General features: G+C 54.9%; 1 protein-coding gene across 2 annotated transcripts in view; it reads left to right on the top strand.

The window, feature by feature from the left end:
* Positions 1-14,095, top strand: part of WSCD2 (WSC domain containing 2) — a 94,536-nt gene that overhangs the window by 66,799 nt on the left and 13,642 nt on the right. For both annotated transcript variants that reach the window (XM_024567137.4, XM_053928952.1), the window contains exons 5-7: positions 4,739-4,860; positions 7,601-7,775; positions 13,025-13,189. In XM_024567137.4, coding sequence (XP_024422905.2) covers positions 4,739-4,860; positions 7,601-7,775; positions 13,025-13,189 — 462 coding nt within the window. The remainder of the gene's footprint in view (positions 1-4,738; positions 4,861-7,600; positions 7,776-13,024; positions 13,190-14,095) is intronic.

The raw sequence follows: 14,095 nt of genomic DNA, 5'->3' as shown, positions 1-14,095 counted from the left end.
ATTATAGGTAGCTGCTAGCAGCTCCCAGCTCACTGCCGTTCCTCCTCACCGACATCTTTAATGCAGTTGAGCTTGGCCTAATTACCTGGGCGGTGGTGGCCTCTTTCACACCAAGGAGAACTCTTCCACACCTGCCTTTAAGCCAATGCCTGATGACATTTACTTCTTTTTTTTTTTTGAAGCCCCAGAACAAAGAGATGATAGGACTTCAGAGACATTTGCAGCTGATTCTGGGCTGTTCTTCATCTGCCCCCAGCAAAGAGAGTTGATAAACAGTTGCTCTGTTCGCCTCTTGCTAATAAAAAACCCAAGCTGCTGAGGTCACGCACCGTCCCAGCTAGCCTGGCAATGAAGCGGTGACATTGTCAGAATGTGGGGCATGGGCTTCTGTGATCCCTGGACCCCTCCTGGGGGGTGGGGGGGGCAGAGGGTTTCTGGGAAATCTGGGCAGCCAGCATGGAATCTCTGGAGCTCAAGCATGTCAGAATTGGGCAGGCCCCCTGCAGAAGAGCAGAGAGGTGGGAAACTGGGATGTGATGTCCTACAAGATTGGGGTCAAATCCCAACTCTGTTCCTCAGTAGCTGTGCGACCCGGAAAAGTGAATGAGCCCTGTTACATCTCAGGGTCTCTGCTTGCAATCCAGGGTAGGCTGCGGTGAGGACTAGCTGAGGTACGGTATGTGGAGCACGCTTGGCACAAATGACACGCGGTGAACAGCTGCTATTGTAACCATTGCTGTCACTCTTTAGTGGGTGTTGGTCAGTAGGAAGACACTACCCAGGGCCGCCATTATTGCCCACGGGCTGCGTACTGCACAGCCGGACAGACTGGGGGCTGTGAAGAACAGTGGCCCCGACTTCTGTGCAGGACTTCCCTCGTGGATTAAAAAAGGCTCCAAGACCCAAGATATTGTCAGTTGGGTTGCCTTAGAGATAAGGATGTGGACCTTGGTTTGCTTGTGAGGTGACCCCAGGATGCACCCGTAGGGGAGAGGGGAAGTGGGGAAGTGAGACAGGGAAGGGAAGGAGCCAATTCAAGGTCACTACTAAAGACATCTGAAGCTTCGTCCCACTGGGAAACCCTGGCAGACAGTGGAGACTGTGCTGCAGAGGCATCTCTCTGGGGGAGCAGAAGACTGCAGTAGTTATCTTCTCTTTGCCATCACCAGCTGAGGGTGGCTTCCAGGGTGATCGACTCCCTACAGGCCCTAAGGCCGGGTCCTGGGTGTGTGCTGCAGGTCACTGTCAGCCTACACAGGCATGATGAGTGCCAGGGGCATGTTGCTGGGGCACTGCTGGCATCTGCTACGTAGGAGCTGGCCGCTCTCCACACATCATGAGCAAGCCATGGAGAAAGAAACAGGAAGAGGTGCTGACTGAGTCCTGGCTGGGTCCGAGGGCTGTACTTCCAGCCCAACTCTGCAGGGTAGATATGATGATCCCCATTTACAGATGAGGAAACCAAGGCTCAGGAAGTGAAGACACCTGCCAGGGACACAGAGCTGAGTAAGTGGCTCACCCAGGGCCTGTCTGAATTTAAAACCAATGTCCTTTCCACTGGGCCGCAGAGCTTTTGCCAACAGGAAGGCATCTGCTCACTGCAGTGGAAGTTCAACATTCTTTCTATCACAGAGAGTGTTAGTGAGGAAGGTCAAGGGATCCAGGCTGGCTGCTTCTCCTTTGTTGGCCACCATGAGAGAAGGGGAGGCCTCTCACGCTGCTGGGGAGAACCAGGGGACCCACTCTACAGGTGGAGGAAGCGAGGGTAGAAGGAGGATTAGGTGTCTTGGCCACCATGCATATACTCAGCGTCCTGACCACCAAGCCATAACGGAGGGTGACCTGCAGAGAGAAGTGGCCTTCACTGTGCTCCCCCGATCCCTGGGAGTCCAACCTTTCTGCCGGATACCATGAAGCCCTCCGTTATCAGGCGGTTTCCTCCTGACAGCAGAAATGGTCAGGACTGTAGGAAAACCCCACAGCCAACAGGTTAACTGCTCCTGGAACCAGCTTCCCTAACCTGTTCCCTGCCCCACACCAGCCCTAGCACACACCTCGACCAAAGAGATACTCAACAGCTATAGCACCTGATTCCCCCCTCTCTGGCCCTTTAAGACTTCTGAAAACCTCACCTTATTTGGTATTCACAACACTCAGCTCAGACCTCCTCTCTAAACTGGGAGAGTCAGGGACTCCTTAGCAGATGCTTAAATGCTGAAGGGGGACCACGCACAGCAGATCTGGGCTTAAGAGTCTTCCTTCCTCCCCACCTGCTGTCCTCTGTCCCTGCTGTGCAGGCAGGCAGGAGAAAAATCCCCTGGGGAGAGGCTGGAGTAGGGACTCACTTCCTCCTCCCCTTCCTTTTCCTTGAAGTCTGAAGGCAGCAGGCCAGGAGACAGAGTCACAGACCTTTGCCTGCCCTTCCGCTGTGCTCACAGCTCCCAAGGCCCACTCACGTCCATCTCTGAGTGACCATCCAGTATTCATGGCCCTATTTTAGAGATGAGAACACCCAGGCTCCAAAAGCAGAGGAAACGTGCCCAGGGTTGAAATGTGAGGAAGGGTGGAGCTGCCACTGTGGACACTTGGAGGGAAAGACACTGCGTTCCAGGGATGAGGAGCCAGGGAGGGACCAGAGCGCATGTCTGCTGGCCACCGGTCTTCGGAGAGCAGGCCAGCGTCGCATTACCCAGGGGCCACCGTCGCATCCAGCTGAGACTTTGGGCTTAGTCAAGGTTCACCAGCGCTGCTTCGGGCTTCCCACCGCCCGCCCTCACTTTGTATGGCGCCCTCTCTGAGCAGCATTACCTCTTCCTCGGGGTGACTGATTCTCGGGGTGACTGCTCCTTGGAGTGACCAATAAACGTGCAGAGCCCCCCTCTGAGCACCCCAGGCTGTGAGACCAGAGACTGTCCCGTGTCCCCTCTGGGGCACAAGTGGCATTTGGGGTGTGACAGTCCCTCCTCTGGGGGAGAATGGAGGGCTGTCCTGTACGGAAGAGAATCACTGCGTAGTCTAACCCCCACTCCCTGCCATTCATATGCGGGAAACTGAGTCAGCCACACCCTGACCACTCCAGCCGACACCACCTCCACCACCCCCGCTGCCTCTCACCAGCCTGGAGCCAGACGTGGGGGAAGTGGAGGAGATAGTGCTGGATGCGTGAAGCCCCCGGCATGTTCTGAAAATCAGCCACTTAACCCAGTCCCAGATGTCTTTGCTAGATTGGCCTCCACAATGAACAACTTCAGGCTACTAGGGGCCAGGTGGTAGGAATAATTGCTAGGGCGCCTTTGACAGCTGGAATTTAAAATTATCCTTCCTAAACTCTCTCTCCTCCTCCACCATCCTTCTGCCCAGGGCAGTAATTTCTTAGAAATCCCTTATCCTTTACTCTGCACACCCATATAAGGTATATGCACATGCTAAGAACGTGTTTCACACTAGACAGGCACCCAGACGCAGTATAGATGGTTTTGCAACTCGCTGCACTTTTTTCCAAGGGTTAACATTTTGTTCAGCGAGTTTTCTGCAAATGGCAGGGACTCAGGTTTGTCACATAACGTCCCCTCTAGAAGCCCTGCTTCTCTGATCTGTAAAATGAGAGTTGACTACAGACCTTGCAGAGTTTTCAGGAAGGTCAGTGATGTCTGTTACGGTGTCAGCAGAGTGGACCACACATAGTAGGTGTTCAATAAACACGCTCCTGGCTTTGACGCACACTCCGCCGACAGCGCCCTTTGTTTCATGCGAAAGCTGTGCTTCTGGAAAGGTACGTGCAACTCAGATCTGAGAACATCTGAGCCCATTTCAAATGGGCCTCATGAGCCTTTCCATAAATTCGACAGGGGCCACTTTGTTTCAGTTTGTCTTTATTACATTAAAAAATACATACTCACTGTAGAAAACGAAAAGCTTTACGAAACGATGGGAATGAAAATCACCTGTAATCCTACTCTTGCCAGCCAGGGGTTTTCCAGAGAAACAGAACCAGAAGGACATTGGACAGAAGGACAGGCAGACAGAGGGAGAGATAGTAGAGAGGTGTACATTTATTCAAGGAGCTGGCTCACACACCTGGGGGGCTGGCGGGTCCAAAAGCTGTAGGGCCGGTCAGCGGGCTGGCCACACAGGCAGGAGTGGATGCTGTAGTCCAGACGCAGAAACCCTTCTTCTCTGGGAAACCTCCGTTTCCTCCATTCTCTTCGCGAGACCCACCCACCTCTTTGGAGGAAATCTCCATAAAGTCAACCAATTGGGATATTTCCAGATTGGGTTATTTCAAAGGGGGTTCCTCCCAAATCTCAGTCCCTGGGAGCCTGCAGGTGCTCAGCCCTGGGTGGGCAGAGACTCCCAAGGCCCAGAGGGTGCCCCCTAAAGCCCAGGATGAGGGGAGCAGAGGGCCACCCTGGGACTGTGAGGAGGGGCAGGCCCGGCCTGGGCTTCCCTCCATTGTCAGGTGCTCCACTCTCTCCTGATGAGATCACATCAGTCCTCCAGGCATCTTTCACCTCCTGAATAGGGCCTTGGGGTCAAGGAGAATGAGGAAGCCATACATGGCAGACATGCCAGGATGGAAGAGAACGTTGACTCAGCCAGCTCATTCGCCTCCATTTCATTCACTGTGTGACCTTGGGCAAGACTCTTGCCTTCTCTGGGCTTGAGCGTAAAGTGCTTCCGGCAGAAAGTGGTTCTCCCAGCCTCGGTCTGACGACGCCCTCTCCCTCTGGCCCTCCAGATGGAAGCGCAGTCTTCCGAGGCTGCTTCCGCAGGCCTGACAACCTCTCCCTGGCCTTGCCCGTGACGGCCGCCATGCCGAACATGTCCGTGGACAAGTGCGTGGACTTCTGCACAGAGAAGGTGAGACGGGGACTCCGGGGCGGCAGTGTGGAATGGCTGGAGGAACAGGGTGCCTGGCTGGACAGGGAGGTCATGGCTGAGATCCATGACATGGGAGAGGGGCATACCCATCTCCCGCAGATCCGAGGGGTAGGAGTTCCTCAGGGTTGTTTCTCGCCCTCTGAGGAAATGAGGTCCCCATCACTGGAGGTGTGCAAGCTGAGCAGGGCAGGCATGGCACCCAGAACTTTGAGCATTAGAGAGCCTGGATGATCTGTGGGGTCTTTCTCAGCCTAAGGTCCCTGATGGCCAACTGTGCAGTCTTCCTCCCTAGCCAGATGGTGAACTCCACAGGGGTAGGGGCGGGGCCTTAAACATCTTGTGCCCCATCCCCTAATTCCCAGCACAGAACAAGGCACATCACTGGCCGCAAGGTCTGAGGCGCTCCCTTCCTCTCTCACAATGAGCTAAAGAGTCCTTTAGACTCTTACACAAGAGTCTAAAGGAGAGCCTCCCCTCCCCCCCCCCCCCCCCCCCCCCGCACCACCACACAACGGCCCATTTCATTCACTCACTCAGTGAGTATTTAAGGAGAACCTACTTTGTCACAGACCCCACACTCAGTGCTGGGATGCAGAGTCAACAAGATTCGGCCTCTATCCTCGGGATGCTGGCATTTGCTGGGGGTCTGCCTGTGGCCCCTCCTGGGTGCTGAACCCACACCCCAACTCCTGAATGCCCCCACCTGCTCTGAGTCGCTGTCTTGGAGGCCCCCACCCCCCAAAGCTGCTTGGGAAGATGGAGAGGCCATGGCATCGCGGAGGCTGCTGCACACTGAGCACCTTCTCGGTCCACCCTCTGCCCCATGGGTCACTGTTCTCCTGTCCCAACAAGACTAGGGGTTGGGGGTGTTCATCCCCATGTCGCAGATGGCAACACCAAGGCTCAGACAGGTGAAGTCACTCGCCTAAGCTCACAGCACCAGCACGTGGCAGAGCTGGGACCTACTCCTGGGACCGACTCCAAATCCATGCTCTTAATTCCTGAGCTACCCCAGACACCCCAGAGAGGGGCTCCAAGAGCCATTCAAGGGCAGCCAGGTGACATGAGGCCACCAAGCATTCCCTGTGCACTTGCTCTGCTCCTAAGAGGCGCCCTGGATGGTGGGGGCGAAGTTCATGAGATTAAAGGTTTGACCATCGTGAGGTCCAGCTCGCTCTCTCGGGCAGGAATTCCTCACCATCCACCACGGCATCCCCCCAGCTGGGCATCCCTCCATCCCCGAGGGCCCTGGAGGACCCTACAGGTCAGCTGGAGGTGGGGGATGAACACACGTGAGACAGTGAGGTCGCAGGGCAAACCGGTGTAACAAAGAATTGAAAGGTCCTACTGCATGCGGGACTGGAGGGGCTGTGGGCAGACAGGAAGGCCTCTCTACAAAGCCCCCTCTTCCAGCTTTCTCTGGTCTCCTTAGGGGCCCAAGAGAGAAGTGGAGCGGTCAGTCCACTGAATGTGGGGGGGGGGGGCAGGGCTGCTTGTGCCCAAGGTGGAGGGTCTGAGGTTTAGAGTCACTGGAGGCTCCGGTATGTTGCAGCAGTTAGAAAACGTCCTCTGTCAGGGCCCGAGCTGACCCACCTCCTCTCTCTCTCTCTCTCTGTCTCCTCTTCAGCTAGGAGCTACAGTTCATATTTAATACCTGCTAAAAAGGACACTAAACCAATGCTGGCAAAACTCCCGGGGCCCAGCCATGGAGGGGTGACCTTGGCTTGTTACCAGATTATTCCCGGAGCAGCTTCTGGGGGAAAATTCAGGGCTGTGGGTCTTGGATAGAGGCAGACAGTCCCCTGCCCTCCAGATCTCAGGCCCGTCCTGCTGCCACTTAGCTGTCCCACAGAACAAATAAAGCAGTTAGGAGCCTCTCTCCCAACAGAGACTGCGGTGCACGAAGGTCCCAGTCTCCTCGTTAGCCTGAAAGAATGGTTTCAGACAGCTCTGCCCAAGGCGTGGGTCTCGTCTCGCTGTCAGACCGGGGGCATTGACCGTGGGGGGTCATACACCGTGAGAAAGGCATTTGCTTCCCAGTTTCTTTCAAGTCTTCCAGCGGAAAGCTCATCTCAGCGCCAAAGTGTCTTTAACACCTCTCTACCCGCAACTAATCTCCCTTTCGCAGGAAGAAAGGAGCTGACGCGGGGCCCGGTCTTGGCAGGCAGAGTGCCCTGGTTAGAATTGAATTACACTGCTGTGTGTCTATAGTGTTTGCGTGTGTACATTGGGAACCACGGAGGTGCTACTTGTCCCTAAGCACTCCTTGTGGGCGTGACACAGTTTCCTCGGAGAGGGAAGTCCCAAAAGGCGAGTTGACTTAGAGGGCACAAGCACACAAGTCAGTGAATACCGTACAGGGAAACAGAAAGGGAAGCGGTCAGTCTGCAGGGTGCGTGTATGTTAATGAGCGTGATCGTGGTGGTGAATTCGCCATGTTTACATTTATCAAGACATCAAGTCGTACACCGTAAATATACACAAGTTTTTATTGCCAGTTACACCTCAGTGAAACGGGAAGAATACAGTAATGCCGGAGGTATGGAGATGGGGCCACATGGTAAAAGCTGGGTTCACTGGTGAAGTTTGAGGACCCTCAGGTTGGGAAGAGCGACAGGGAAGGGAATACAACTGCTCCGCTACATCCACGGTCTGTCTGGCCGTCCAGGGACTGAGTGGTGTTCTTCCTCTTTCTCTTCCTCTCCCCGTCCATCCCCAGGAGTACCCGCTGGCAGCGCTCGCGGGCACCGCCTGCCACTGTGGGTTCCCCACCACGCGATTCCCCCTCCACGACAGGGAGGATGAACAGCTCTGTGCCCAGAAGTGCAGCGCGGAAGAGTTCGAGAGCTGCGGGACCCCCAGCTACTTCATTGTGTACCAGACACAGGTCCAAGGTAGGCCAGGCCACCCCCTGCAGGCCCCTGGGTGTCCTTCCCCTTCCCAGGGGTGCCCTGGTCAGTCCCTTTCACACCATCCAGACCACGCAGGCCAGAGGGCTGGGGGCCAAGCTGGTGAACTTGGCCAGACTTAGAGACCCTGGATGGGCGACAGAGGGCCCAGGCAAGAGGGTGTGGGGTCTAAGGACCCTCAGCTCTCCCCCTCACACTGAGGCCCCCCTGGGTGGCTCTTTTCCTGAAATGGAGGTGGTGACATTGCGTGGGAAGACATCTGGGCTGGGAGGGGGAGACCTGGGTCTCCAACACGGACCCACTGCAAGATCCTGGGCAAGTCACTTCCCTGCTCCAGGCCTCAGTTTCTCCCTCTGTAAATTGCACCTGTAAATTGTTGACCTCCAAGGGCCCTTCCAGTTCTAGGGTTCTGTAAATGTACCTATAAGTTCTTTTTCTCTTTCTCTCTCTCAGTCACCCTTCCCGCTGCTCTCCTTCCTTTGCTGGTGGAACTCATGGTCATTGCTTATCTCCCCTTCTGTCTCTTGGGGCCACCGGGCCGCGATAACGATGGTGCTGGCGGTGCTGGCACTGCTGGCAGCGGTGGCACCGAGGGTTTCTCAAGGGCTGTCTCTGAGACGCACTCCGTGTGGTGCCCTCCGTTTGCTTTTTCTCACCAGGCCCCCTCGGCCCTCCTATTGGGTGGGAGCCACCGTTATGCCCACTTTACAGGGAGGGAAACTGAGGCCCAGAACAGTTAAGGGACTTGCCTGAGGTCAGGCTGTTTATACAATGTGTAGATGAAACCCTTCTCTCCTGAGGGAGGCATCACAAAAAGTGGGGGGCAGGAGGGCCTTTGGAGGTGCCTCGCTGGGACACTCAGCCCAAAGGAAACCCCAAAGGGGTACCCCAGTATCTGAACATACTGACCGTGGACTATACACCAGGCCCATGTTCAGCCTCGCCTCACAGGTGCTGCGAAGCCCACGGTCAACCTAGGATGGGGTGATGTCGCTCCCGTTCACAGGTGGTAGGAGCACCGCTCAGTGGTGGTGGGCACTGGCCACAAAACACCTCCATGAGGGCTATTCGCCTTCAAGTCTCTGGTTCCACAGCCCCGGCCCACAATGCAGAGGGTGCTGCCCACACCCTCTGAAGCCTGGAGAGCCAGCAAAACCCCACAGGGCTGGACCACCCCCTCACCCCCAGGAAACAGGCAGCTGCACACATGGCCAGGCAGGCCGCAAACCGCATAGACACACCTGCAGGGAAAGAGGGCCGGCTGCGCTCTGCCCGTCACACCGGGCACCCTAGACGCAGCAGCACATCTGCCCAGAGAAGGAGGGTAGCTCCTTCTGATTCGCACAAACGTGCTGTAAGAACTAGAGACAGCCCGCCATAGCCCGTCCCCTGTTTGGCCTGAGGGGGTCCCAGTGACGGCCCGTGGGGCTGCTTCCAAGGCGGCTGCAGTCCAGCTGAGCAGGTGAGTGGGGCCTTGTTTAGTGGGTGCGGCCCTGCGCTGTGTGTGCCCACAGTGAGGCAGCCTGTTCCTGTGCTTTCAGGAAGTGTCACGTGGTCTGTGTGGCTGGGAACTGGGTTGTCCTAGCCTGGGGGGAGGACCCTGCACAGACTGATTATCCTGTGACCCCGAGTGGCTTCAATGTGGATAAAACAGACACCGGAGCCCTTTCAATAGCCAAGAAAGAGGCCTCATCGACGGGTCTGCTTGTTCCCAGGGCCCTGCCCCCAGGTCATCGCTGACCTCCAATTTTCCATGTCAGGCTTCACACTGGGGGTGTGGAGGGAAGCGGGAGAGAGGGAGACAGTTCGATTCGCTGTTCTGCTCATTGATGCATTCAGTGGTTGATTCTTGTGTGCACCCTGACCCAGGATCTAACCCACACTGTTGGCCTATCAGGGACGGCACTCTAACCCCCTGAGCTACCTGGCCAGGGCCTCGTACTGGGAGGTTTGGGGGTCATGTGAGTTCATCAGGCTGCCAGAGCAGGTCCACCGTGGCTGCCTTTATCGAGCACCTCCTATGTGCTAAGCCCTGATGTTCTTGGGGGAAACAAAATAATCATTGAGCACCTACTGTGTGCCACGTACTGTCTAAACTATTTAGACTGAATTACCTCATCTAATCTTCATGATAGTCCAGTGATACAGGCTATTATTATTATCAGGTTACAAACAAGGCAACTCGGCACAGAGAGGTTAAGTAGCTCAGCCAGCGTCACACAGCTAAGGTAGGGCAGAGCTGGGATTCAGATCCACGCAATCTGGGTCCCCAGATTTCACTTGTAACCACAGCATCTCAACATACACTGCAAATACCACACATGCATTACGCACTTAATCCTGTGACGTTTACTAGCCCCATTTTACAGGCGGGGAAACTGAGGCTCGGAGAGGTGAGGTGCCTTGTTCAATGTCACACAGCTGGGCCGGGACAATCCTGGACTGAAACCCAAGTCTGTCTGATTCCAAAGCTACAGATAGTACTGCCTCTGGCACTGCTTTGATTCATGGGGCTGAAGAGCCAAATGAACTTTCTTTTTTTAGTGCTGAAAACAAGAGCTTTTACTTTGGAGTTGGCTTTGGCCTCCCAAGCTGTGTTTGAATGGAAAATCCTGATTTCCAGGGAAATTGAGGGCCTAGCTTCTTCTTCATTGCCAGCATTTTACTATGACAAAATAAGAAACCTCCAGAAAAATTAGAAAGAATGACCCAATGAATACTCCTATGCTTATCCCATAGATTTTGCGTGTCAACATTTTGTTATATTCATTTTTTTGTCTCTCCGTTTCTCCCTCCTTATTTTTTGGCAGCATTTCGAAGTAAGTTATGAACATCATCACACTTCAGTGTGTATATCATTAATTAAAATTCACTATTTGCTTATGATTTTTTGAAGTAACATTTACACAGAGCGAACTGCGCAAATTTGAGCTGTATTATTCAATGACATTGAGTAATCCCCAGCCTTATCAAAATACTGAACATCAGCATCCTCCAGAACGTTTTACATCGAGGCTCCTTTTTGCAGTGTGTTCCCATGAAAACCATTCCCAGACGCCCACTTGCCTTCGACAGGGAGGACTTGGTTCACTTTTCCCGAAGCCTGTTCTCCCCTGAGAAAACAGGTGGCACAGCGGGAGGAGACCAGGGCCCCTGGCAGGCAGCCGCCATCGTTTGGTGCTCCCACTGTGAGCCCTGTGCTAATACTCAACGCACTTTCTCGAGTTTAACTCTCGCCCCCGGGACGTTGATCATTTCACAGTCCCATTTCACAGGTGAGAAAACCGAGGCTCAGACCCATCCTGTTCCCGAGGTCACCCAGCAAGTAGGGGGCAGTATGGGAAGTTAAATCTAGGAGTTCTAACTTCTCCCCTGGAAGACTGCTGTGAGAAATCAACATAATCAAAGACAGACTTGGGGAGTGACAGACAACACAGAGCAGGAAGTTCCGGGGCACCGCCTTGGAAGGAACTGTGAGAAGGGCAGAGTGGCCCAGCGAGGGTGGGGCCAGACTGAAGGTCACTGCTGACTACGGCAGGAAATGGAGTGGGGGCACAGACAGCCAGGCCAGCAGTGTGAGTGGGAATGGGGCACGGGGAGCATGGTTGCTGGAGTGGGGTTTTCAGTGATGGAGCCCTTTGCTCACATCTGCCTGCTCACGTGATGGGGCCTGCTGAGAGGGAGAGAGAGGAGATGGAGGGGGTGGGGGGACCAATGGGGGCAAGGAGACTGGGGAGGGGGTGAAGATGGGATGGAGATGCTACAGCAGGGTACAGCCCCCTCTTCCATGCGAGGGGCAGGGGAGGAAGAGAGGGTGGGAGCAGAGCAGGCTTGTGAGCTCAAGGGGTGTGGAAGCCGGGGCAGGGGAGGGGGGTTTGCCTGCACCCCTTTCATGGTCGATAAGGACTGAGGTCCGTGGCCCAGAGTGAAGAAGCAGGACTGAGGCCAAAACTCCAGGATTCTCTCCTGTTCCTTTTCCACTGCAAAGCCCCCTCTGCTGGCCTCCCCCTCTGCGGATCTTCTAGCCCCCTTGAAGGCTAGAAGGGGGAGGGGCTGCCCAGGGGGTGCTGAGGTGCACCCTTCCCATTGGCTCTGACAGCAGAGGCGGAGAATCGAGAGTATCAAATGGTGCTCACCTGTCCCAACCCATTTTACAGATGTGGAAGTTGAGGGCCAGGGAAAAATAACTACTACCCCTTTTGAGCACTGTAGTGTATGAATATATTACATGCATTATTTCATTTAATCCTTACAAGATCCGTACGATGTAGATATTATTCTTACCCACCTATCCATCCAATCACTGTTGCATCCAACTACCCACCCAGCTGTCACCTGCCCATTCATCCACCCACCCACCTATCCATCCATCCATCTAACCATCCATTCACCAACCCATCTACCCATGTACCCATCCATCTATCTATCCATCCATCCGTCCATCCGTCCGTCCATCCAAGAAACACTTACTATCTCTACTATATGCCAGCTACTATGGAAAGTACTGGGGAATCATTGAAGCATGGCATGGAAGGGTTTCTGACCAAACAAATAATTTTTTGAATTACAGCTGTGATAAGCGACATGAAGGGGATGGACATAGTACACTAGCAATAGCCCAGGGGTCGGGGGAGGAAGGGGCACCTACTCAGCAGAGGGTGGGAGGGTGGGAAGCAGTCCCCCTGGCAAAGGCAGGCGAGGGAAGGCTGAGGGCACAGCATGCCTGAAGGTGCTGAATCAGGAAGGAGCAGAACACAGGTGAGGAAGTGAAGGGACAGCAGGGGGCTGGCAGGTGGGGGTGGGAGGGGGAGCAGGTGAATGGGGTGAGCCTGGGAGCATGCAAGGGCCAGACCACACAGGGCCTGGAGGCCAAGGTAGGAACCTTGGACTGGCTTGCATGTAGATGGACGCCACTTCAGGGGGTTAATCTGGAGGAAAGTTGGGGATAGGAGAAAGCGACTTATGGTGACAGGGGAAACTGAGGCAGTAGAGAAGACTCATTCTCCTGAGTTTTATTGAATCCCTACTATGTGCTAATCCCATCATCTCATTCAACCCTCACATCAACCCCGTAAGGGAGGAACCATTTCCCCCATTCTACAGATGGAGAAACTGAGGCCCAGAAGAGGTTCCATCAAGGTGCGCTGAGTTGAACAGCTGGGAAGTGGCAGGGGTGGGACTCACACCCAGGCTTCGTCTGCCCCTGCCCCTGACTCACACCCTGCCCTTTGCAGACAACCGCTGCATGGACAGAAGGTTCCTCCCGGCCAAGTCCAAGCAGCTCATCGCTTTGGCCAGCTTCCCAGGGGCTGGCAACACGTGGGCTCGCCACCTCATCGAGCTGGCCACCGGCTTCTACACCGGCAGCTACTACTTCGATGGCTCCCTCTACAACAAAGGTGAGGGGGTTGCCTGGGCTCCAAGGGCGCCCTGGGAGGGCATAGGAATACCCTTCCTGAGCCCCTACTATGTGCTGCTCTGCTCGCCCGAGTGTGTTTATTGAGACCTACTATGTGCTTGGTACCTTCCCTCCACTTACATCCCGCAAACGTTTCCAGAGCATCGTGTCCTGGGTCCCGCACCTGCTGCTATTCGATAACGGGCCCCTATCAAGTACCTACTATGTACCTGGAAGCTTCCCTCCATTTAGATCACTGCAAGCCTTCCTTGAACACTGACTGTGTGCAGGTACCTCACCACAGACCCTCACTGACCAGCAACTCCGTGCTGTACACAGAGGTCCGATAACTATGCTCATTTTGGAGACATGTTTTGAACACCGACTGCTGTTTGTCAGTGTCTTACCTGCATGTATGTCAGTGACGCTGGTTCTGTGGCTGCCTTGTTTTCACCCTGTTCACAGAAGCTGGCTGAACAGTGCTACGTCCTAACGTGCTCCCTGAGCCTACCTTCCCGGTGGCATGTACGGAGCGCCGTCTGTGTGCCAGGCACTTCGTGCCGGTTCGGAGGGCCACAGACATTCTCTTGGCCACCCACTCGGTGCCAGGAGCTGTGCCAGGCGCTCCGTTTCTGTTTAACCCTGCACAGCAACCCTGGGAGGGAGGATGTCGATACTGGTTCCCAGACAGGACAACTGGGGCTCGGAGAGGAGACGTCACTTGCCCAAAGTCACACAGATCTTCTTCAATGGGCTGATGGAGGGTCACAGCCCAGTGTTTTCCTGGCTTCCAAGCCCACACCCATCACCTCACCACACAGGCAGGAAATCCCTGGGGTTTCTTACTAGGGACCTGCAAGTCTCGGATGAGGTGCCCCTAGGGCGGGAAGCCCTCTTCCAGGCATGG

The sequence above is a fragment of the Desmodus rotundus genome, chromosome 7 (genome assembly GCF_022682495.2).
Source record: "Desmodus rotundus isolate HL8 chromosome 7, HLdesRot8A.1, whole genome shotgun sequence".
NCBI classification, from domain to species: Eukaryota; Metazoa; Chordata; class Mammalia; order Chiroptera; family Phyllostomidae; genus Desmodus; species Desmodus rotundus.
The sequence above is the reverse complement of the archived record's forward strand: the minus strand, read 5'-3'. Positions and strand labels throughout refer to the sequence as shown.